At 41.6% G+C, this 24,910-nt stretch overlaps 2 protein-coding genes and 1 long non-coding RNA gene across 14 annotated transcripts in view; 2 read left to right on the top strand and 1 right to left on the bottom strand.

Moving 5' to 3' along the window:
* Positions 1-658: 658 nt before the first annotated feature.
* Positions 659-24,469, bottom strand: PDSS1 (decaprenyl diphosphate synthase subunit 1). 5 transcript variants are annotated; one of them, XM_087777176.1, is made up of 11 exons: positions 24,355-24,469; positions 21,947-22,011; positions 20,942-21,065; positions 20,444-20,574; positions 13,433-13,574; positions 12,534-12,645; positions 12,336-12,445; positions 5,553-5,633; positions 5,244-5,357; positions 1,634-1,714; positions 659-880 (listed from the first exon to the last, which is right to left on the bottom strand). In XM_087777176.1, the coding sequence occupies exons 2-11, from the start codon at positions 22,009-22,011 to the stop codon at positions 740-742; spliced, it is 1,101 nt and encodes a 366-aa protein (XP_087633302.1). In that variant the 5' UTR covers positions 24,355-24,469; the 3' UTR covers positions 659-739. The 5 variants fall into 5 exon arrangements, with proteins under 5 accessions (XP_087633302.1, XP_087633271.1, XP_087633278.1 ...); XM_087777145.1 differs by lacking the exon at positions 24,355-24,469 and adding an exon at positions 23,719-23,955; XM_087777152.1 differs by lacking the exon at positions 24,355-24,469 and adding an exon at positions 23,333-23,399.
* Positions 3,187-22,834, top strand: LOC148057661 (uncharacterized). The gene is made up of 5 exons (XR_015708912.1): positions 3,187-3,278; positions 11,032-11,148; positions 16,692-16,781; positions 22,337-22,468; positions 22,554-22,834. It is a non-coding gene; the product is annotated as an uncharacterized LOC148057661 (long non-coding RNA).
* The window catches only part of LOC104016228 (uncharacterized), a 35,286-nt gene continuing 34,760 nt past the window's right edge, over positions 24,385-24,910 (top strand). For all 8 annotated transcript variants that reach the window (XR_015708885.1, XR_015708887.1, XR_015708897.1 and 5 more), the window contains exon 1: positions 24,385-24,589. Coding sequence is in view for 3 of the 8 variants with exons in the window: in XM_087777100.1 (XP_087633226.1) it covers positions 24,385-24,589 (205 nt within the window). In the remaining 5 variants the exon portion in view is untranslated. The remainder of the gene's footprint in view (positions 24,590-24,910) is intronic.

Raw genomic sequence — 24,910 nt, 5'->3', positions numbered from 1 at the left:
ACTTCAAAGCAGAATTCTAGGAGGGTTTTGAATATACTCTGTAAATGAGCGATGGGGTTGAAGCTTTTACTGGCTGTTGAATCATTACTTTTCAGTGAGTTAGAAATACTGAGCGTTTCGTTTTCTTAACTGTAGCAATCTCAAATTCTGCATCTTGTTAACTGCTAGCAAGTAGCAACCAGTAGCAGACCTGTATTTCATTATGAATTGGAAAACTCCTTGATGATATAACCAATTAAAGTCTACATACAGTCTTTTATAATAAACCAATTTCCATATATACAATTCCAGGTACTTCTGTAGTTTAACAGTCAGGAAAGCATTCAAGCCATCTCTCTTCACAGGAGTTTACCAGGTAGTGACATGCATGCTCTGTTTATTAATGTGAACAAGTGATATTTGGAACAACTTCAGTTCTCATACATTGATTTATATTTATTCTCACTGTGTGTGCATCAACATGTAAACATCTTCCCCAGCCCCCGCAATTAATAGCCCCCACTAAAACAATTGTACAGCACAGTTTGATTTGCTCTGAATTGTATGGCTTCCCACAATAAAACACTTTAAACTTTTGTTTTTAAAAAAAAGTAGAACTTCCCCCCCCCCCCCCCCCAAAAAAAAAAAAAAGTTTTTAAAAAAATAATTTTTGGTAGCCTGTGTTGGAAGCAAATAATTTTTGAAGTAAATTTAGGCACAGTCTGGTAAGTAGCTGCCAGAACGAGTGGAAGGAGTTCTCTCACTTGTCTCGCATGAGTACCATTTCCGTCAGCTGAATGAGGGCTTCTCTTTCCGGGGATGGCCGCAGTTTACTGATCTCCCTTGTAGCTTCGTGGCAGTAGCGCTGGGCGAGGTAGGTTGTTTGCTGCACACCGTCACTCTTATGCAAGAAGACAGTTAAAGGTAATGGAGAACTGGTCAGCCTCCCTCCTGCCTCTTCAGTTACAGGGGGAGGTTTTAAGGTCAGTAAGGACCCTGAACCAACCCTTCATTATATCCTGAAGGGGAAATTTATTCTGTACTCGTTGAATCCTACATCTCTTGCACGAAGTGTCAAAATATTAAAACTCATCCATGCTAAACTGAAGTATACTTACGAAACAACACTGGTATTAATAACGTACTATTCGGTAGGATTAGAAACTAACGGTTTAACCCCTCCCCTCCTGCCCTAAATAGAGATGTACAAAAAAACACGCTATCCTGAAAAAATAGGTATTAATTTTGCACAGACAATTACTCAGTCTTTTCAGTCCAGAGTCAATTAAAACTGATACACAGCGTGCACTGCAGTTACAAGACTGACTAGTAATTACATGCTGCTTACACCAGGTGTTGGATACAGCTACTCTCCCGCTGAAGGAACTGAGTTCATGCACAAGCTTTTTACTTTTATTATGTGGATTTTATGCTATGGGAGGGGAAAAAAGCAGCTCTTCAGTACCTAGCATTTCTGCTAAAACACTGTGCTGGTAAGACAGCAGAGGAGTACTAACTCGGTATTGTACGTAGTGCGCTATTTCACATGCATTTGAAAATGCAGCCCTGCCGTTTTACTTCAGAGGCAATTAATTTCAGACTGACTGCAGCAGGGACAGCACTTCAGGAATGAAATACTTGGCATCAGGCCTACCTGCAACACATATCTCCGAGCACGTTCAACGTCTCCTGGCTTACTGAATCGTCTCATTATCATAGCATTCATTTCTGGAAACTAAGCACAAAGGGAGAAGGTTTTGTACTGCTTATGAGTTGTTTTTCATGTAGCTGCCTGCCATGCTAAGGTCAAAAAAACCCAAAGTACAGACCTCTTCCCCTGCCGCTGTTGTCGCTACAGGTATAGCTGTAGGTTAATACCTGCAATCTGCATCAGACTGTAGTACAGCAAAGCCCAAGCATGTGAAACTTAAACTGGCTGGCTCTGTTAGCTGCAGCCAGTTGGTAGCGAAAGTTAGCACCTGCCATTGAGCAGATGATCCAGTGGGGTAGTTTCTGATGTGGCTACTTCCAGGTGTACAATCTGGTTCAGGTATTCTTATATCTCAAATGGTGGTTAGTGTCGGCACACCTAGACGCAGCACCTCTTCCCCCACGTGTACAACAGAGAACCCAGGCGTTTTGTTATATCGCACAGTTCAACCTGGAAAACCCTTCATGATACCTTTGACTGTTACAGTCACTTACGCTTTCCGTTGCTCTGGTGTTTTATATACAGAGGTGGAAAGCTCAGGACAAATTTTTCTAAGAGAAAAATGACAACTATAATGTATTTTGTTTTCAGTCACGTAGAATGTGTAGTTAGTACTGCACACTCAGTTCCCTACAAATCGGGTAGATGATAACTGAAGTCGGTTATCTGAGAAAGTCACTGCATCACTTACCTAAACATGCAGGCACTTTCTTCAGACAGTCCAGAAATAGAAAAACCTGGTGCTTAACAAACTAAAGCCACAACTCAAGGCAGCTACTCTGCGGAAGAATTATGTTTTAAAGGGAAGAGGCATTTATTCATCTTGTCTGAAAGGGTTACAGTCAAACAAAGATTATTTTATTGCCGTACACTTGTAAACAATGATCTGCTTTCCTTGCACACCTTTGGTCCTGAAACCGTAGATCTGCAAACTTGTTCGGGAACAAACGCGTAGTATCCCTCACTGTTGTGACATTTCCCTGTTACTCATAGGTAGTCTTCTTGGAGGATACATGTAGCAGTTTATTGGTGACTCATACTTAGCTTTCTCTAGATCCTAGCTTTCTTCCCATGTAATGACAATTTAATTGCAATCTTCATATAATCCATTTTCATATTATTCATATTTACAATGATATAGGATGCATATGCTTTCACTTTTTATGTTTAAGCACTAAAGGATCCAAAGCACTAAACCTGCAGTTCTGCAGATTTAACAGGCAGTATATAACCATTTGACAGGAATGCTTATAATAAAAATAAACCCCCATTCTTCACCCGTACTAGTTTAAGAGTGGCTTTAGACTTAGCATATACTAGTGTAGTTCCTTAAAAAATATTGGGTGGGTGTGTGTTTGGTTTTTTACTGAGTGAACTAATTTAAATACTGAATAAATAGGTCTCGCATCAAGCTAAATATTTTTTGTATAAAGGCCTCTCCTTAATATTCTAATGCACGAAGATGTATTTCAGAGGGAGGGGAGAGGACAAGAAGAAAAGAAGGCTGTCACTGAAGATCCAGAGCACATCAAGAACTAAAGTATGTTTGTCGAGAAGACAACATGAGGATTACCAGATCTATTAAATGGTATGCAGCACAGCAGTAATATTAATTTCAAGAGAAAAGACAGCCTATAACTAACGGTTACATTTTGGACTATCTTCAAGTCCTGGCTCAGGAGTTTTTATTCTCATATACAAATAGATGAAACATCTTTTAGTAGCAGCACAGATAAGCGTCTGTTGAAGCTCCAAATTTTTTTAGCACTTATACTTTGTTTATATATCACTTAAGTCTGTAGTGCTCTTCCAGTTTCTTGAAAACAGCAGGAAATTTTCAGCAAGGAAGCCTTCCGGTTAATGCGGAAAACTTTGCAAGATGGTCAAGTTATCTTTCAATGCAAAAACATACGCTTCCCATCTATCAAAGATATAAACGAGGAAAAGCGCTTAAAAGTGACCTACAAAGAACAAGTGAGATTTTAAAATAGAACTGACAGATTTTCTTGTCTTGTATTTCTGTACTATGAACTCATTTATCTTACAAAGCTAATTAAATGGTAGATGAAGTTGAAAGTCAGAGACAGCCAACCCAAACAAATAAATAATAGTTTTGATTTAAAAAAATGGAAAATTCAACACCCACAAGAGAATCAGTGTCGCCCATTCTCTGCCAAAACCAGAGTATTTGCAACATGTCCTTGTTTCTCTGTACAAGTAGCTTTAACACATGAACAAACAAACCATTTCACAGTTGCATCCTCTTTCTGTACGAGTCTCTCGCCTTTCTTTAGACAACTCCGGTTGCTGATGACTAACAAGATCCTGCTGCTTATCAACAAATTCTGAAATAATGATTCAAGAACAAGTTTGTGAATCCTCCAGATGAGGCTGTGGGAAGGAACTGAGAATATGGAGGAGGTTGTTCTCAGCATGCATTCGTCTGCATTCTTAAGTGCCTGATACTCTTTGCTTTCCTGCCTTTTCTGAGATACATGTCTTTGTAAATGCCCAAAGGATGAGGAAACACACACACGCGTATGTTCCACCTCCTCCCTCCCCAGGCTCTTTAAGAAAGAGGGGGAGGGAAATGTCATAAATTTGTATATTTTTAAAAATTATTTAAAACCTCCCATGTCAAGCTCTGAGATTTCAGTTCCAATGAGAGAGCACAGACTAGAGCTCTACTGGAACTAGTTGTGCCAGTTTTTGTATCATGCTGTGAAGTTTGGTAGGAAGGACTGCTTCCTAAGTCCCAAATCTTCTTTCCTCAGGTGAACCAGAAGCTTGAGCAAGGTGCGTTAAACCAGTTTCTTCCTCTTTTATGGATTAGCACCAATTTTAGTGTTTCTTTTGGTGCTGCTGGCACCTCTGTTTTCCTTGTACTCCTCCAAACCATTTTTAAGCCACTAAAAATCTTGACCAGTTTTAAGCTTATTTTATTTATGATACTCCTTTTTCTCTTATTGAAACTACTATTACATTTACCTCCAGAAGGGAGAGCTTCCCACATTTATAACTGGGTAAGACTGGAGGACAAAGACATGAAGAGATCAAATCCAATAAATAGCGGTGCCCACCTAAAAGCTAGGCAGAGATTTAAGTTCTTGGCCCCGGGATGGATACAAAGCCCAGAACTTGGCAAAAAGTCTACATATGTAGTCGTGCCTGGGGAGAACAAGATGTCTCGGGAAAGAACATAAGCAAGAAGCTACTTAGGAATAACCTGCAGAAAACGTGCAAAAACTCTCTGAATACCTGCCCCTTTGCAAAGGTTAAGCACTTGAACTGGGGCAGCAAAAGACTAGTGCTGCTTTTCATACAAGGGCCTAATGGGAAGAGGAGTTGTGTAGGAAGGTGTTTCTCAGTCTGAAAGAACACGCGTGTGCACACTAAATCCAGCTGATCTTGAACACACTGACTTTTCACACGTGCCCAGGCCACGCCCATCACTTACGCTGTAGACTTGATGTGTTGGAGCTGGGCCTCTGTGTGTGCTGTGAAGAGCAGTGGGCGCTTTTTGTTTTGGGGAAATAGATTCCCGTTGACTTACCTGTCGACAAGCAAACAAGACAGGGCCTGTGGCCAAGCCAAGCTTGAGATCTGCTGCTGCTGGTTTCCCCAGACGGTCGGCACACGATGTAAAATCCAGCACATCATCTATTAGCTGGAAAGAGATAAACATACAGATTATTTTAAAACTAACTTACTTTTTTTTTTTTTTTAAATGAGAACTAAATACAGATTAATCCTTGTTAAGAGAAGATTTATAGAAAGGATTAGGACAGCCCACTTTTTGATTTCTAAGGCAGCTTGGAAAAGTTTAGATTTTAGATTCCCTTTAGTTCAACAAAAGCACTACCTGAAAAGCTATGCCAACATTTTTTCCATACTGGTATGCAATCTCATGAACTTTGGGATCAGGGCAGCCTAGAATTGAAACCTGAAAAGAAAGAAAACCCAAGTAAATAGAAAGCTTTAGTTAGCATCCACTCTGAGTCTCTGACCATAGGTGTGACACAGCAAGCACAGACAGTAGGGATCTGGGAAAGGAAAAAAAGCTGATTCAGTATCACATTCTTGCTTATCTCCGACCATGGATACACACAAATAGCCAAGCTTATTAGAAAACAAGGCTGAACAGCAGTGCAGTATTAAAAATACATTCAGGTCTGGAAAGAGATTAGCTTTATTAAATATTTATCAGATTTAGAAATTATAATGCAAGGATGAAGAGAGAAGAAATGTGGATGCACTGCACATGCAGGCTAGTAGTCACATACAGTCCAGTGACAGAGGAATTAAATTTATTACATATATAAATCAGCCAGGGTATAATTGGAGGTCAGACAACAGATAAATGGACATTACATGCCTCATAAAAGATCCACAAAACTGGATGTGTTGCACCCAGCATAGGATGGACAGTTGAGATAAGGAAGGCTATTTTTAAGGGTGATGTTAACTATAACTGAATTGCTCAGGAAGATGAGCTGATTAGCTTGCAGACAAAGGTACCAAGGGATAATTAGTGGCAAAGAAAAGACAAGGAATGAAGAAAGTACACCAAGCTAGACAAAAGTATCACTAAACCGAGATAAACAAATAAAACATTTTAATTGAGTACAGATAAAGGAATCGACTACTTGAGAGACAGAAATTTTGCTGAATAAACTCCACAAAGCAAAAATACAGGACACAAACTAAGATTTGAGAATTAATATCTTGCTTCAAAGTAAGGGCGCTTATGCTTTTGCATTTACGTATTGATTATACACTTTGCAAAATGAGGTTGGTTATATTTAAATACTCAGATTTATTTCAGCCTTCAATAAAGCAATTAGGAGCAGGGGGCAAAAATCCATCCTGGTTTACTGCAGACATTCCAAATCTGCTGTGACTAACGGGAGGAGTGAAGAAACATTTTACTTAAAGTAAGACTAAAAATACATGCTAGGAAAACCACACGACCTAAAAATATGTGTATATGTGTATATATATATATATATATAAAAAAATTCCTCTTTAAGACTATGTAAGGTAGGATCATTAAAAAAAAAACAACAAAAAAACAAAAAAACCCAAACGAAAAGCGAGTCCAGTAGTAGCTTTGAAGGTGAACATGAAGATGGAAATAAGAAACAACATTACATCCTAATAATGCAATGCAACTCGCACAAGATTAGAGACTATTTCATGCAACAGTGCATTTCGTAACTGAGCGTCAGAGCACTTCCCAGTCATAACCTGCATCCGTGGATAATAGTTAAAACCCAGAGGAATCTGGATGCCTGAGGCATTAACAGCATCTCACATTTCCCAGTTTTATTTAAAAGAGGAGGATAGTATAGCAGGAAAATAATGCTACTTATGTCTAATCATACAACATCCTGAAGGCTATTAAAACAGAGTGAACTGCAAATATGAGATATTTAAATAGACGTTGCTAGGGACTATCAAACTAGAACATTTTGCCCTTTTATCCTCCTTTTGATGCTTGTCTCCTAAATAGCAGTATTTGCCCCAAAGAGCTAACATCTTCTACTGCTGTACCAGGCCTAGCAAACTTTTGGTTGCTTTTGTAATATAAATCAAATATCAGCAAGGCAGGGGGACTGCATCTACGCTGCTTCAATGAAATCTTTACCTACCACCACATTTCACGTGAAGAATTAAAATCTGGAATTCAGTAGAACAGTGACAAAATCCTGGTTAATGGCAAAGGGTCAGAGTGGGCACAAGTTGGTAGATGGGGAGAGGAAGTGCCGTGTAAGGAGAGGAGCTTTCTCATTTAACCTGGAAGGTCAGGGCAGAGCTACTCCTCTAAGTGGACAGTTTTCTGGGGACGCAGACGTTACCTAAAGAATCACAGCAGTATATGTACATTTAAAAAACAGAAGTGTGAGTTACAGAATGTAACACAAGCAAAAATTCATCAATGCAAAATTAATTCTTGCCTCTTTGCAAGAGAAGACCTTCATAGCTCTTATTCAGGTTATGAACATTTCTGAAGACCAAAAAAAAAAAAAAAATCCCGGAGATTGATATGCCTATCACACCTCAGGTGGGCATCATAAACCTGCAACATGACTGGGGCCTGTCTACCAGGGAGCTCCTTCCTTCAGGAGCCAATGTCTCAAACTGCTCTTGTGGGTTATTGCCCCCCCCCGGACACTCACTGACATGCAGGCAGGCAGCCTTGCCGCAGGCAGCCCATCGCTCTGAGTGATGAAGTTTAACTGAAGCCACGCTGGGGTAATGGCATGCATTTAAAAATACAAATCAGGGTAACAATGTCAATATAATGATACATGTTTAAATGATAAAGCTCACCCTTTAAAAACATCCTATAGTTCCCCTGATATGACTGGCTGATTACAAATTTAATGTTGCAAGAATTCAGACTAGTCCTCCGCTAAATCATGATGAAAAATCCTTCCTAATACCAAGTGGAACAAATTCTTTAGAAAGGTTCTTTGAATTCAGTAAAGCAAGTCAATCTGCTTGGCATTATTTCAAACACACTTTTTAAAATAAAAAATTGTTTCTATTCTTTTATGTTACATGAGAGACTATAAACCAATCTTTGCCTCTTTACTGAATTTCACATCCATAAAATATTCTGTCATCAGCTCTGGGTAGATACATCCTGCTCTGTTATTTATCATGTGAGAATACGGCAGCTGGAGTTGAAAGCACTTGCACATCTACCAGTGTCCTGTAAGTCAGAGAGGAAAACAGGCTGCTGGGCAGGGATATGCTCGTACAAATAGTACAAGAGATGCTTGCTCTCACACTCCTACATTCGTGGACACCATGGAAAGGAAAAGGCTCTAAAATCTTCCCCTTTTCCAGCCTTTCTCCTCCACGCCCATCTTCTGAGGCAGTTAGGATCCTGCCTTCTCATGTGTGGCTCATCCACTGCTATTTTTCCAGGCAGGAGCACTGTTCCTCTTTCCAGTGGAATCACAGCATAGTTTAGGTTGGAAAGGAACTCTGACAGTTATTTGGTCCAGTCATCTGCTCAAAGCGGAGCTTACTTCACAGTTAGATCAGGTTGCTCAGGGCTGTGTCCAGTTGAGTTTGGAGCATCTCCAAGGATGAAGATCCCACACTCTGTCTGGGCAACCTGTTCCAGCGTTTGACCAACCTCATGGACAAATTTTTCCTAATAGCTAATGGAATTTTTCCATGGTACAACTTGTCCTTTCACCGAGCATCTCTCCATCCTCTCTACACTCTCCCATTACACAGCTGAAGACACCAAGATGATTCCCCCTTAGGCTTCTCTACTCCAGACTAAAACCAGCTCTTGCCATATCACTTGCTCCAGCCCCCAGCCATCATGGTGGCCCTTCACTGAACTCACTCCACAATGTGAATGTCTGTCTTGTACGAGGGAGCCCAGCCTCGAGGTCTCACGTGTGCTGAACGGAGGAAAACAGTCACTTCCCTTGATGTGCTGGCTACGCTGGTAGCGATGCAGCCCGGTGTGTGCTTATGCTTCACTGCTGCAGGGCACGCCACTGACTTTTCCTCCAGGCTCTTCAAATCCTTTTCGGTAACTACTCTTAGGAAGGGGGCTTTGAAGGCCTACCTGGGAGAGGAAGATACCTATCCAGCAGAAGCCGCCCCACACAGCAGACAACTATCTTGTCCTGAGTCTGCATTTTCATGCATTTGACCTTTTCTCAAGTAATTAATATTTTAACATGTTAACCAAGTAATTATTTATGAAGAATTGTACTTTTACAGAAGTGGTGATTATCTGCCTGAATATCTGTGATATATTTATGCTAATCTTTTTCATAGCAAACATTACAAAGAAGAAATACTCCCAAAGGAGTTACTGTATTTTAAATAATAAGTAAGGAAATATACCAGCTGACCATAATATCTGATGCTACTGATGATATTACTCTACATCTGTCATTGGACTTCATGTAGTCTGCATGCCTAGTTGGACTGGGGGGATCAATTTTGCTGGTGGTGGTCAGAGGTCTTATTTTCCTAGACACCAGTTCCACACCCTGGTAGGTTCTTCGGATGGAGCCCTGTGCACACGCCAGACTATGAACTTGTTAAAGCAGGAGCTCACAGGTAGATCCAGAGCTGCAGCCTCTTCCTTTTCTGCGGTCCCCAAGGCAGACCTCCCATACACAGCCTTGCCTTACTTGTGGAGGCTGCATGCTTTCTCCTAATAGAGAAATCAAGAATCTCTAGTGCAACTTCACACTTATCCCAAAACAAGCATGATTTAATCCCTCTTCTGAAAGTATGCTATGCAAAATATAAACAGCTTTATGAGGGTTAGGAATTCACATTACAGCAGGATAAAAAAAAGACAGGAAGAGAACCTGCTCAGCTTATTTTGCCATCTCCAGCTTACTTGATGACTAATAGAAATTCCACTTCAGCTTTATTGTTTCTGAATTCTTGAACCAAAGTCACCTCTTGTGTTTCTCTGAAAAATGCCTTTCAGTAACTAAGGCTTCAGTGACTCTCTGGGCCGCCTGCCACCATTTCCTTTTGCAATGTATTACTTTGACTGCAACTTCGGTAACATTCCCCCATGCAGAACTATTGTAGAAATAAACTGGAGACTGGGATGGCTCTAGCATCTTGAACAGACTGTTCTGTCCATAAAAAAATTATTTCGCTAACTTAAAGGACTTTTGATTTAAATGCAGTAATGCTTTGGCGATGCAGAAGGTATCTAGTACAGTGGCTAGACCAGTGTTGACAGACTATCTTATCTCTTTAGAGATTTTTCCAGGAATGCTCAACTCTTACATCTCTAAGGCACAACACTGTAGAATTCCAAGATGCCACCTGAACTTGTTTGACATCTTATTTCCAGTTAATACTTTTATCTTATTTATGCACAGAAACAAACATCTGTTTTTTCCTACCATTAACAGGAACTGAACTGCTTCTAGAGACACACTAGCCTGCTTCTAACTGATGTTCTGAAAACCAATAATCTCTCTCCTTAGCTTTGTCCCTGAAAACAAGATGTGAATACTCGATTCCCCAACTGAATTTCTTTTCAAGCTAGAACTGATGATCCTGCTTATCATTTTCGCTACAGAAAACAGAACTCCCGTCTGATTCCATCCTTTTCCTTAGTAGCCAAAACCACCTAAACAAAACCCCAACACCCACACCCAGAAAACTCCCCAAATCCTCCCCCCCCCCCCCAAATGCCCTTTTCACTGCTCTCAGTAGAGTTCTCCTAATCCATAACTGAAGGAGACATATATATACAAGTCATTGCTACTGTGTGCAACAAGTATGGTTTTGCCGTAAAGTCAGACCTCCCTCTTGTTTTTCCTTTATAGCATAAATTTTACTGCATATAAAATTCCAGCAATTTGGCAATGGAAAAACTCAGAACAACCACTAGAAGAAAAGCAGACAAACACCCCCTTCACCAGCATCACAGCCACAATCTGGAGGTAAGTGCTTAAATCCCTAACTCTTGTGAGTTATGAAAAGGAAAAAGCTAAAAATAGCACATTTGTAAGGAGAATCCACCCAGTGGGAAGCTGGTTTCTTCTTCTATCTGTGAAGGTTCTTTTAGGAAGACTGTCAAAGTGAATATAAAAACTTGTATGTTTTTATTGCAGTAGCAGAATAACGTGATGCTCCTTATTAGTCCAATTGCCCACTAATATAAATGCAAAGGGAAATTCTTGCCAGGGTCATATTGCCATTACTATGAACAATCCAGAAGACTTAATTTCTTTCCTCCAACTAGAATGAAAGATATTTTCCCTCCCCACAAAATCTGTGTCTCTCATTCTATATGCTCCTTTTGATTTAAGCAATTTTCAACTGCTGTCTATTGCACAAATGTACCAATTCTCTGAGAACAAATGAGGATGACTAACACTAGCAATGATTTTTAGTCTAATTCTCTTAGAACTCCCTCTTGCTATAGCATACACCAGCTATACCGCCTTTAATAAAAATAAATAAATAAATAAATGTATAACTCTTTGGGGGTGAGATATTGCTCACCTTCTCCATTTTCTGCACTAAAACTAAACATGTTTTTTGAATAAGAACATCATCTTGAATCAGATCTTTTTGTAAGGAAGTAACAGAACTGAATGACAGATAGGGTTGGATACAGCAATTGATAATTAAAACAAATCAAGAAGTACATGCTTCTGTTCTTTTACAAAGTAATGTAATGTAGAGGATACACAATTAGTTGTTTCCTCCAACTGTTATCATTTAAGGTCCCGCTCAGCACCAATGAGTGGGACAAGACGTCAAAGAAGACAAAATCAAATTACAGGCTAAAGAATTATCCACTGAGATTAAAAACACTGTCTCAAAGTTGCAGAATGTCATAAATTAAAGGCTGCCACTGTGAACCTTATTTTGATTCAAGTGAGGATAACAACAGATCTGTGTATGAATATAAAACAGAAAAGAAAGAGCGAAAAACCAATATTGGAGGCTACAATGCTGAACTGTGATAAAATGCACAATCTCAAACCCATTCACATTTTTGCAGAATACCACTTAAAGGGTTTGCTTTGGAGGGTCTCCAGAGAAAACAGCAATAACTAGGAGTTTAGCTGTGAAGCTCACAGTATGGTATGTTAACTTTAGAAGAGACAGACGTACATACTGCTTTACAACTGTTTGCTATAAGACTCGCAGTCTTCTTAAAAGTCTTCTCGAGGTAGTGAGCAAATCTCTCATTCTCATTTTCCTTGGAACCCAACTGGAGGAATTCACCTGAAAAGTTGCACAGATGGGAGTTTTTATTTGTGGGTTTACTGCTTAGGCAAGCAAATCTGAAGATAAAAATAGAAAAAGACCTTACCACGCACCAGATCTTCAATCACCTGAGTTAGAACAGAGATGATAGTAGTGTTTCCAATTCGTGCTAAAGCTACGGAAGCAGCTGAGAGGATGAAGTCACCAGCTAGAACAGCCTAAGAATAAAAAAAAAAAAATTCATCTTTTAAGTCTTTTCCTGTAAGTGTTAGTACAGACAATACAATTTCCTTTATTTGGCCTGTCTACTCACATCACATCATTTTCCTACATAAAGCACACATATCTCATTGTAACAGTGAGAAAACAGAAGATAACCAAATATTAAAATTGGAACCATTTTTGAATCCCTATCTTATAGTGCCGTTTATCATTTTCTGTATAAGCACTGTCCTCCCTGTATGCAATATCTGAATACGTGTTTGCCTGTGAAGTTTTTCTGAACATTACTTCTCTATTTGACCATTCTGTTGTGACTGTTATGCCATGTCAGCTCTGAATTGCCACGATAAGTTCTGATGCGTCAGCAGCGTACTTCTTTCCTTGCATTTTCTGATTAAGACCTTCCTTTTAATGCTTTATGAAAAAACACCTCAAAAAAATGTTCATGCTGACAGAAAACCTTTTTGTGTTTATTACTGAATCAGGGTAACCTATAGTGTTCTGGATGAGAGACAAGTTCAAAGTATTCCAACAGCACTGCAGAGAATGGCATAGGGCATGTAAAATCAGCAAGAATCACGCTACAAGCATATATTATCTAATACTTCCAACAGTTCAGAAAAGGAACACACATTTGTCTTACCCACAATCTGTACACACTTCTTTATACTTTTTCTGGCATATCCCAAGACTGTGCCTAAGCATAGTAATGTGACAAAAACCCTAAGTATTTGTGCTCTGCTGAAACTCAAAGGCAAGTCTTGCACATAATAGCAAACTCACCTTCCTCTCTCCCCAGATTTGATTGACTGTCATTTTTCCTCTGCGAGAATTTGCATCATCAATAACATCATCATGAACTAGGCTAGCTGTGTGGATCATCTCAGCAATTATGGCCACAGAACGCTGGCTTGCTTGCACCTCCCTAAAATAAAAAACAAGAACTGTCAAATAATTAAATCAATTACATGTGCTGCAATACACTAAAAGAAATCTCTACTAAAACCAAACAAAATAATGTTTCTCTGAAAACAGCTGTTGCAGCTTTTCCATGGTCTGAACCCCATCTTTCAAACCTGGAATTAGGAAGACAAGAGAAAGTAAGATCACATTAGTACAGTAAGTGCAATGGGACGATCCATCCTTATTAGGTCTGCTTCTGCCTTGCTGCATTAACAGTACTGCAAAACTCCTGAGTTATTGACTCTAATCCCTCTAAATCCAGACTGCAATAAATAGCACAGCATGCTTGGTTCCAAGGAGATGGAAATCTGGAAAATGGCAGAGAAAAGAATGACAGGTAGCTTTGTAGGAGAGTTTTAAGTTTTCCTTATCTCTGTGTTGCTCTACCTATGAGACTCGGCATCACAAACTCTCCAAAGCTGGCTAACTCTACTAACCAGCAAGCTGGAGAGATCAGTGGGCACGGAAACCTGTATTCTACATTTGAAAGACATAACTCATGGATCTTATCCTTCATCTTATCCGATTACCTTAAGACTTCAGAGGTTCTTCAAAATCCTGAGGAATTAACTGGAATTATCCTGCAACCACTTTAGGACTAACTAACTACTTAGCACATACTGAAATTCAGCCTTTGGGAAAAATCTAACACTGATGATTCAACTCTAAGTAATTCACACCTATTTTATGTTTTAAACTAGGTGAAAAGAAGGTAATGGAAGAACATAGAAACAATTATCTAGGGATCAAGGTTAGAAAAATGAACATAAAAAAAGCCAACCTACCTCACACAAAGAACCATCTACCCTAGTATCCAACTGCCACTACCTTGTTCTATCTCTCTTTTTCTACCTGTTTTCATCATGAGTTGCATGCAGGATCCCAGAAATGCCTATCCCAGTCAGCCTTGCCTTATAGCTGTAACAAGCCCATATGGACGTTAAAATAAACCAAACCCAACAAAAGAAAAAACCTCAAACCAATTACTAAAAAAAAACCCACCAACAAAAGAAAAAATTATTTCTGATATATAGATACCTTACTTCTGGTATACAGATAACAGAGCAAATCACCCTATTTTCCAGTAGAACAGAAAAAGAACTGAGAGAAACAGAAGATAATAATTTCAGCTCAGCTGAAGGGAATTTAAAATCTTCTTGCATTGCCTATGTCTATTAAAATCTAGTGATTAATCACAAAATGAAAGAACATCTTGCAGTCTGCTGACATAACACTGCGTTCTGACACCTACCTCTATGCAGAACTCTGCATTGCTGTCAGTGGGAGTTCTACATCCTGAACAATAGCAGGATGTGTGGCTCACAGGCTGTGAAAATGTGGTTTTTAAACAACAGAAAATAAGAGCTGGAAACCTTCACGGTTGTTTGGAGGTAAGTTCTACTGCGGACTAGTAATTTAGTCAAATGCTAGTTCAGTGTAAGTAGTTTTCCAAAATAAACTATTGTTACTAAGTAGGAGAACTTACCTTCAAATAACTGTAAAGGTCTCCAGCCTCTTTCATGCACTGGTCTCCTTTTGGGGACTCCCTTTTTCATTAATTATGTCAGCAGACTGGACTTCCTGCTGGGAAGTAGCAGTAAATGGCAACACTCACCAACACACCAAAATCTTTTAGTAGTATGAAGACAGCACAAGGACAGACATTTCAAAAGCAAGTTTTGAAAAGTTCTGCATTATAGTGCATTTCATCTCTGACAATGACTAAAAATGGCATAGGAATGCTCATGGTTCACGTGTCTGGTTCCCAGAATGCTATATCAAACATGATAATTTAACCTGAAGGGGTTTTTTTAAAAACCACTGTTTCTGCAAGGTCTCAAGCAAAGTTCTTTCCACCGCTGGCAAAAAATTTTGCAATAGTTTCCTATGAACATCTTGTGAGAGTAATTCTGACTCAGAACATGCCTATTTTAGGGAAAACACACAAGAAACAGGATCCTTCTCATTCCCTGCCATTTTTCACTCTGCTTCGCCTGCAAAACAAAAGCAAAAAGTAGCAGTAACTCAAGTCAATAGGTAACTGGGTCCCCACAAGTCCAGTAAGTGGAAAGATGCCATTTTTAGGTCATTCTCAAAGTGAAGACATCCCAAGATGATACAGATTTACACAAAATTTTGATACAATTGTAAATTTATCTTTTTACACATGCATTATATTGATTTTTAAGTCCCCGATCATGTTCTGTTTTTCAGTAGGACCCCTTGCTTGATTCTGTGATAAGCTTTTACAGACCTACGGTACCCTGAGGTCTTTTCCATTACAGAACTTGTTTCATGGACAGTGAACAAGACCAAGGTTGATCTTACAGGTTAAAAAAACAACCAAACACACTTCTCCCTCCAGATATCCCTCTTCAAAAAAAAAAAGGGGGGGGGGGGGGAGACATAGAACTCAAAACAACACAAAAAAGTATTTACACTCTGCAACAAAGAGCTTTGCAATGTGTTTGCAGTAAGTAAATATTGCCAATTTAAAGACAGAAAATATGCAAAAGAACCTGCACAATTTCTGTGTTATGACCACAATCCTCAAAGTAGGCTTTTGCTGTTAAGTCCCTGTGGCTGAAAGAAATGACCATTTCAGAAACACAGTCTGTGACACAGAAAGGCACTGCAAGCTAGGGGAAGCATAGAGAAGGGATGTGTTAACACAGGAGCAAATTACGGAAGAGCTGAAAAACAGCGTACAGTACATGCATCTGACAACCATGGTTTGGAGGAGTGAAAGAAAAGAGGACTAAGGTTGCTGGCAGGTCCTCATATCTTTAGGAAATATTATTCTATCGAGTTTAGCCAGGTGATTATATTTAAGTATTTCTTGCACTATTTTGATGGATTTATTTCTCTTTTTCCCCCTAAATCCTTTGTGCTCACTATTTTCTCTATTGAGATGTCTCTGTACTTCTTTGGCCTTCTCTTATTTGTTTGTCTCTCTCACTTTAGTTGCAGAAATAGAAATAAAAACTTCTATTTGCAAACACCTCTGGAGAATACACCTTAAACAGAAACATTAGGTCCAATCAGGCTAAGTGATAATTCTGTGAAATTCTGCACACAGGTATGTGAAGAAATGCCAGAGGATGTGTGAAACTGAGGGTTTGCGTGACTTCAGCTTAAACTCTACAACAATTCTCACTCTCGCACAAAGGTAAGTTGCTATCAATAAGCAAAAAGCCATTGCCCAAGGGACCTAAGGACTCAGGGTTTGACTTCTGACACTTGGATCTTCAAGGGAAAAAAACCAACATACCATACAGAACAATTGGAATGCCTCAGACATTTATCTTTTTGACAATTGTTCAGATTCTTTATACAACTGTCATTCTCCTCATTATGACTACAATAAAGTGACCTCACTCTAGAAAGACAGTTAACCTGCTGAGCACATTCTAAATACCTAGCCTTCCTCAAATCTAAGCATAAATGATCATGCCACCTAACCTGTAAGCAGAGCTACCTGGGCGTTCCCCGCCATTCCCTTGAGAAGTCTCAGCTATTCTGGTGGGGCTCTGTGATGACAAAGGTCTCTGTGGACTGCCTCGTAAGATCAGGACCTATAACCTTATAAAGTTGTGTCCTGTTATTTTAACTGCCAAACAAGGAAGAGTATTACCTTTTCCACTAGTATTGCACAAAAAAAAAAAAAAATCAAAACAGAAGAACAGGCCAAAGCATTCTGAGTCCTGCAAGTTATGTGACCGTTGAGAATGGCAGCAAGTTGAAGCAGAAACTCGACATCAGTAACACAAAACCCAGAGGCAGAATAAAAAAAAAAAAAAAATGCTAGGGATGAACAGTACAGGATATTGGCTCACCCCACAGGTCTATAGATGTTCTGGCCAGTGTTTTTGATTACATGTGTGGGAACTAAAGCTTCGACAAAGAACAACAAGTCTGGGAGAAGAATCAATATTAACTGAGGGAAAGAACAATAAAATGCTTTAAGGAAAATGACAAGTTGAAAGAGGAAAAACATCTTAAAAAAAATATCAGAAGAAGCAGAATGGAAGCAAGTTTTTTTTCCCCTCAGGTCTATAGCAGAGCAGTGAGTTACAAATATGCAATGTTTCTTTCTCTACATATACACTTTTCCTCACAAGCAGTAAAAAGTTGGAAGAACAATTTGTCACCTGGAAGCAATGCTGCTTTAAGAAGCAACAATAATGAAACCAGTATCAGTGTGAACTGGAAATATATGTATATATAAAGCAGGTATAACACAGCCTGCTTCAAGAAGCTTAAAAGCAAAAGAAAAGAAAATGCCCATAAAACCTCACCAACTCGCAGTAAGTGGGTATCCAAAATATGAAAGTATATTCTTTTGGCATGGCCTATTCAACGCTCAAAAGATGCTGGTCATCACTGAAGACTTGGATAAACATATGCAAATTTTAATTACAATCATAGGCTTAGAGAAAAGTGGCATGAGGCAATGAAGAGGAAGGTGATTACCCAGGGATTTCATTCTCTTCCTTTGCTGAAACATTTCTGTTCTCCCTACTCAGAATTAACAACATAACAGAGATAGTGAGTCGGTCTGTCCTTATACAAGGAACATTCAGATTAATGAAGAGGCTTTTAAACATCAGACATAGTTTGGAGGTGCTGACAAAAACTACTACAAATGTACAAAAGCTGCCAAATGACATGGGTATCTATAAATCAGAGTGCTTATGCTGAGGGCTGGCTACCGCGAAGCAAACACTTGCCTCAGCCATATGTGGCACTTGAACTCTGAGATAACACTTTCTCACTGGCATAGTGCAGGTCTCAAAACTGGGCCTGATGGTTTCAAGACAGCATAATGCATGGACGTGAATATGTGCATGAGCATACACATACGTCAAAAGACAGCAAATATGCTTTGAGGATACAAAAGCAAATTCAGTTCTTTCTACAGCTACTTCTTGTCTTTGATTCACTGCTCACCTCCTATACTGTATGACATCAATTCCAGCCTTCTCAGTATTGCATGTACACTACATAATTTCATTCAGAAGCTTCTCATGCTACACCCTAGAATGAGATAAAACCATTTTTCCCGTTATTCTGATTAGAAGGATGCTCCAAAAACTCACTGCTCCAGTTGTTAAAGTCTCCTCCTAAGTTTCCACCCTCTTGGCAACATCATCCTTTGTCTTAAATAGTTCTTTCACTGCTGTTCCCAATAAATTTGTAGACCACAAGTCCTTCATTCTCCCTGATTATCTTTGCAGTTCATCCCTGAAGCTAGCTGGACTTATCTTTTTTTGAACACAAGGGTCAGATATGCTGATGATTTCACAAAGCGCTGTACAAGGGCATCAGCACTCCCGTAGCTGAGCTGGATATACTCTGGTTGATGCATGCTAGGATTACTTCAAGATTTTTTATAGAGAAGGTGGCTGCAAATCACATTGGCGTTACGCCCTAACAGGACACTCACGAGCCTCCAAGCTCAAGCAGAGATTTTTGTTTTATTGTGCTTCCTTTCGTAACACCATGGATGGCCAGTCAGCAAGAATGATTTGTCATCAAAAAGTGCCATCACTGTTTTTCATGTCAAGATCACTCATGAAAATATTAAGCCAATCAGTGCTGTGACAAAGGACATCCTTGAGGAGTTTCACAACCAATATTTTTCCTTTTGCTACCTCTAAGACAATGACAAGGAACAGTACTGAATGGAGAACAGAATCAGGCTGGAGTGAAGTTCATTAATCCTAGACAATGTTTTCCTAAAACAAGAAGAATTGGCACACACAGGACAGGACACTGCCAACTAGGTTTTGCTTTCTCCTTCGAAATTATGTTCACGTAGGAGGGCGTACACCGGGAGAGGTGCCATATCAAGCAGCAAAATATATGCCACGCTCTGAGGTAGAAATCGAGTCCAACAAGGCGCTAACCTACTGCTAAGGAAAAAATTATGCAAGAGCTGAGAGAAATCTCTTAAGGCTGATAAATTAGTCTAGAAACACTTCTGGGAAGGGAGCAAAGGTTTCATATTTGAAATTCGATACGAGGGAAGACTGGAAGCGTAGCTGGAAGGCAGAGAACACTCCAGCCAACATCTTTCCTCAAAATGCCAACTTAGCAACTGATAGGAATGTGTGGAGAGAAGCGTTTGCAATCAGCCAGAGCAAGGAGTGACAGAGAGCAGAGGTCGAGCACAATGTTCTGCTCAGTTAAAACTGCTTTCAAAAGACAAGTAACCTGAGGAACATGAGGACTACACCACCTCTAAGCTTAGAATCTTACATTAAAGTGTAGAAACTCACTCCTGGAGGGGAGTAGAGGGGGAATCTCTGACTGTTTTGAATGTCTCACAGCTTTGAATATAATCATATCACCTGTTTAAAGGCTTTTCTGCATAATTACAAAAAAAAAGCTCTGAAAGTCTCTTCTTGCAGCAAAGCTCTTACCTGTGACAAGAATTTAATAGCTACAGGAACGGCTACAAATGAAAAATACTTTTAATTAAGTTCATGTAGTTTCAAGGAGTATTACAGGTTCCAATAAAGCATTTATGTAAGAAGCTAAAATTGACTAAAAGCCTTCCAAATATCAGAATTTGGCAGTACTATTTACCCATCACCAGTTACAACTGCAGTATAGTCCACAATTTTACACATGGAAGCATGTAATAAACCCAATAGTTCCTTTTGCACCGCTAACTACAAAAATACAGCTTCACGATGGAACTTAAATTCAGGTTTTACTGAGGAGCTTTTTATTTTCATAAAGTTACTAGACACATTTTTCGCGAACACATGAATGATAAATTTCAAGTACAATATATGTCCATATAACTAAAAGTGACTGACTCACCTGGAATTATTATGGTGAATGTTGCAAGCCCTTGCCATTAGCACCACAATCATTGGTCGAAAGGCCTTTCCTTTCCCATCAAAGTAATAATCACACATTTCCTTAAGTTCTGCTGTAGATACAAGTAATTCCTATAAAAAGGAAAAGAACATATCAGCATAAAAGTCACAAAGCCAATCTGTTTAGTGTGAACAAAACAGTATGTATGTATAAGGTTATTGCCTGTATTCCCTCCATGCAATGTAAGCTGAACCTGTTTTTAAAATTACTATGAGTAACCTGAAACATAAATGATATATTCTGAGAATGTAAGTCAGGAGAAAAAAAAATTGCATTCTGGTTCTATAAGATATGTAGAAATGCTCTCTTTGCCTTCAGTTTAAGTTTCAGACAGCTGTTCATAAAGAATAATCTTTCAGTAACTATCCTCCAACGTGATGGTTGCTATTAAAATCAGAATCATCACAACATCCCAGAATAGTCACCAAAATCCCTTACCTTTTTAATATCTTCATAGAGATTCTTCAAGTCTTTTCTACCAAGTTGAAAAGGGTCTTGGTATTTTTCATCACTAACTGTCTTACTGCAGCTGCACAAGTGGGGTATACTTGTATGATGAAACCTGGTGACAGTGTTTTTCAAGAGAGTAACATTGTTAAAAGCAAACTTTCCCTGATTCCCCAAATAGAAACATTTCAAAGCATTTCCTCCTCCTCCCATCCCCTCACACAAAATTTAACCAAATTGCTACAATATAAACAGAAGGCATCAAAACACTCTTTTCAGCCAGCTAATAAGGTGCAAGGACAACACAGCTACATATTGATTATCGTAGACTTTTAGGAGTTGGCAAAGTGCAGCATTTGGCAAACAATAACCCCTGCCCTTAACAGAAGTCTTCTGAGACACATAAAACTACATTGCTCTCAATGTATTCCTTTTGAGTACGCTATCGATAGCAGAGCATACATCTGGAGATGAAGCCTTCATCTTCCAGTAACACAATTATTCTGTTACTTTCTTCCTTCTCCTGTATACTCCTGGAAAAATATTCCTGACTTGGATTTGAAAATTCTCCGTTACACAGCCAGCTACGTTGTAAATTATAAATTAAATCAATACTTCCAGGTAGCATGATGATGCTATCAAAGTTCATTTGTAAAGGGTGAAAGCTCCACCTGGATGCATTAACATGCATTAGGCTTAGGCCTGATTTTTTTTTATGTTCCCTGAAGTTGAAGTATACGCCTCTTCCTATGCTTCCTTTTTCAAAGTGAACCATATGGGTTTTCTTGGGGCATTCTTGCTTTGCCAGTTGCTCTCCAGGATGGAGGACTTAGATTCAGACTCAGTACCACAGCAGCAGTCTACATAGAATTATCCAGCTATGTACTAGAGTGCATAACCTTATTTTCAAAGTTTACAGCTCACAGGTGTGACTACCCAGTTCACCCAGTAACTATGTCTTTACCCATTACACAACAAGATGAATCTCCAGCTTACCGCCAAAATATATTACATATTTTTGGAAATGACAAAGTTGAACTTCTTTGGGTAAAGTGACACATCTGCACAAAGAAAAATCAGGGTTAATTTAATAGAACTTCAAACGGACAGAAAACATTTGCCTACAAAAAACATGTGTCTGTTCATCAGCACTGCTCTATTTCTCCATTTTAAGAACCCAGTAGCAAAGGGCATCTCATAATCTCCTTCCATATCACGTGAGACATAACTGCCGATATGTATATTAACTTCTGACTTAAACTGACTCTTCCACTCAGTTTCTCCCCTTGCAGGACCAGCCCAGAAGGTGTGTCAGTTAACTTCCTTAATGAAACCTTGCTTTTGCACTCGTGGGAGGTGCAATTTTAAACGTTCCCTGTCTTGCAGATAAATCTGGACTGCACCAGTCAAGGCACAGAGAAAAGGACAAGAGCTCTTTCTGAAAACTACTACGCTAACAGAAGAAGAACATGTCTTTGTTTTCCCCTGAAGCAATTTTAATTCAGCTTGCTTCTTATGGTAATTTACACCTACAACTTCCCTGCTAGGTGTCAAGAACCTAACCTCTAAACCCAGCAATCTCTCCAATGATCTCTCCCTGCAGACGGAGCCCAGGAGTCTGGGGGAAGGCGCAGTCCCAGGTACAGGATTCCAGCAGAGATAAGCTGAGAAAGGAAACACAGCTTTTGCTCCGCTCCTGGCATTGCTGCCAAGTACTACCCAGCCCTGCCCTGGAGTGCACGCTGACTCAGGGGCCTGGGCGGGCTGACCCAGCCTGAACTCACTGCAATCCACACATTCACCAAACTGCCTCTCCAAAAGCTCGCGCAGAAATGCTCAAGGAGACCTAGAACTGGAGAAGAGTTCCCCCAGCTTGCTCCTCATGCCTCAGTGCCTCCTTGTAAGCGACTTGAAGTCTCTCTCTTTGGAGGCAGGGAGAGAAACAAGAGCAACGCACAGGCTCCAGGGCACCCTTCCATCCTCCTTGTGCACAGGATGAAAAAAGGGCAGGCAAGGAGACACAGGAAAGAGAGGAAGAACAGGAACCCTAACTTACCAAAGATTTGTAACTCACTGCTGTCTGACTTCAGTGCCCAGCCCTATGGCCAAGACCTTCCTAAGTTCACTCTCTCCTACCTCTCACCATTTTCTGTTGTTAAAAAATAGCTGATCTCTTCCTATTCTTCCTTCGGTGAGGGCACAGACAGACTCTCTCCTTTACGCTGCTGCTTAACACTGTAAGCCTGGGTCATGCACGATGGAGGGCACCTCACAGTCAGAACACTTCACTGCAGGTCAGAGCAGCAGCTTGGCCTTGTGGGAAGGTGTAAACGAACGCAGCGACAGAACTGCCCCCCGTTACAACCCATAACGCTAACTTACGTGCAAACACGTTGGAAATGTCGCGCTAATGAGCATCGCTTTCCTGCTCCCACCTAGAGAGGGGTCCGAGAGGTTCTTCCCCACGACAGTAACCAATCCTGCCCTCAACACCCTTAAGCCAGTATTTAACCTTGCACCGAGAGCACTCCTGCCCCCCGCAAGGCCTCCCCCGCCCCGGGCAGGGAGCTGCCCGCCCGCCCGCCGCCCCTCGCACACCGGAACGGCCTTCGGGCCTTCGCGCTGCCCGGGCGGGAGGGAGGGAAGACGGGGGCTGAGAAAGGCCGAAGGAGCGGCGGCCCCGACCCCTACGCCCCGCCCGGGCCCCCGCCCCGCCGCCCCATTCATTCCCGGTGACCTCCAGGCGCCCGCCGCCGCGCCGCACTCACCGCCGCGCTGGAGGCCGGCGGCGGCGCCGGGGAGCGAGAGCCGGGCCCCGGCGGGCGGAGGCGCGGCAGGGAGCCGAGCGGCGGCGCCCGGCGGGAGGAGGCGCCGCACCGCCACCACCACCGCAAGGCCATGGTGTCCCCCAGCCCCGCCGCGCCGGCACCGCCTTCCGGCACCGCCGCGACCCGGACGCGGAAGCCCGGCGCCGCCGCCAGCCCCTCGCATGGTGCCGGGAGGACATCCGGGCGGCGGCGGGCCCCCCTTCGTCTCGCCCTCCCTCACCTCGCCTGCCGCCGCTCCCTCGCGGCGCCCAGCGCGGCTGAGGGCCGGGCGCGGGAGCGGCGCCGCCTGGCAGGGCCCGGCCCGACCCCCGCGCCCGGCCGTGGGACAGGGCTGGGGCTGGGGCTGGGGCTGCCGCCGCCCTTCACCGGGGACCCGGCTCTGCCAGCCCGCCTGCCGGCCGTGTGGGGGCGGCCCGCCCGGCCCCGGCCCCGTCAGTGCGGGGAGAGCGGCTGCCGCTGAAGCCGCTCTGCCTATCCCGCTCGGAGGAGGCACCAGCTCTCCCCTGCGATCTCTGTGAAGAGACAGGAGAGGAGAGCTTTTTCTGAGGGGAGGGAGACTTCAAGCCGGCTTCTTACGCGGTTTGGTGAAGGCGAGGTTTGGGGGACATGTGGTGGCCGCCCTGGGTGGCCGCCTGGCTGGCGTGGGCCGCCGGGGCCGGGGCCGTTCGGCCGGCCCCGCTCTGCGCCGCCCGCGGGCTCTGCCCGGCCCCGCTCGGCCCCAACGCCTCGCAGCCCGAGCCGGCTCGCTGCCAGCGGCGGCGGGGGGCGGTGGACCTCTGCGCATGGCCCCTCTCCGCCGAAAGCCTCCTAGGTACAACCTGCCCTCCCCCCGCGCCTCCGTACACCCGGCGCTGCCCGCCGCTTCTGCCTGGGGGGTTGTAGCAGCCGCTAAAGCAGTAACTAAGTGAAGACCTTGCATACACAGCTGAATACTTACTACTTTTAAAATTAAAGCTAGATTGGCCACAAGGAGCTTATACATACATATATATATAGGCAATTTATCGTAATGGAGAGACTCAGAAGTCCCAATTATGCATTAATGCAAAATTCATAGCCTGACGCCTGACTTGAAGTACACAAAGCTGTATAGCTCTCGGGCATACAGAATTGCCTGTAATAATAAAGATAA

This window comes from Nipponia nippon, unplaced genomic scaffold (genome assembly GCF_047370975.1).
Source record: "Nipponia nippon isolate SJK-2023a ecotype South Korea unplaced genomic scaffold, ASM4737097v1 scaffold_1, whole genome shotgun sequence".
NCBI lineage: Eukaryota > Metazoa > Chordata > Aves > Pelecaniformes > Threskiornithidae > Nipponia > Nipponia nippon.
The sequence above is the reverse complement of the archived record's forward strand: the minus strand, read 5'-3'. Positions and strand labels throughout refer to the sequence as shown.

Bases quoted from the DNA above. Each gene is read 5' to 3' on its own strand.
- PDSS1 (XM_087777145.1), bottom strand. From the start codon at position 23,850: ATGGCCTTGCGGTGGTGGTGGCGGTGCGGCGCCTCCTCCCGCCGGGCG. The intron at 22,012-23,718 runs GTGAGTGCGGCG...TTCTTTGTGCAG, and splicing joins CGCCGGCCTCCAGCGCGGCG to ATGTGTCACTTTACCCAAAG. The intron at 5,634-12,335 runs GTATGTACGTCT...CTTTCTTTTCAG, and splicing joins TAGCAAACAGTTGTAAAGCA to GTTTCAATTCTAGGCTGCCC.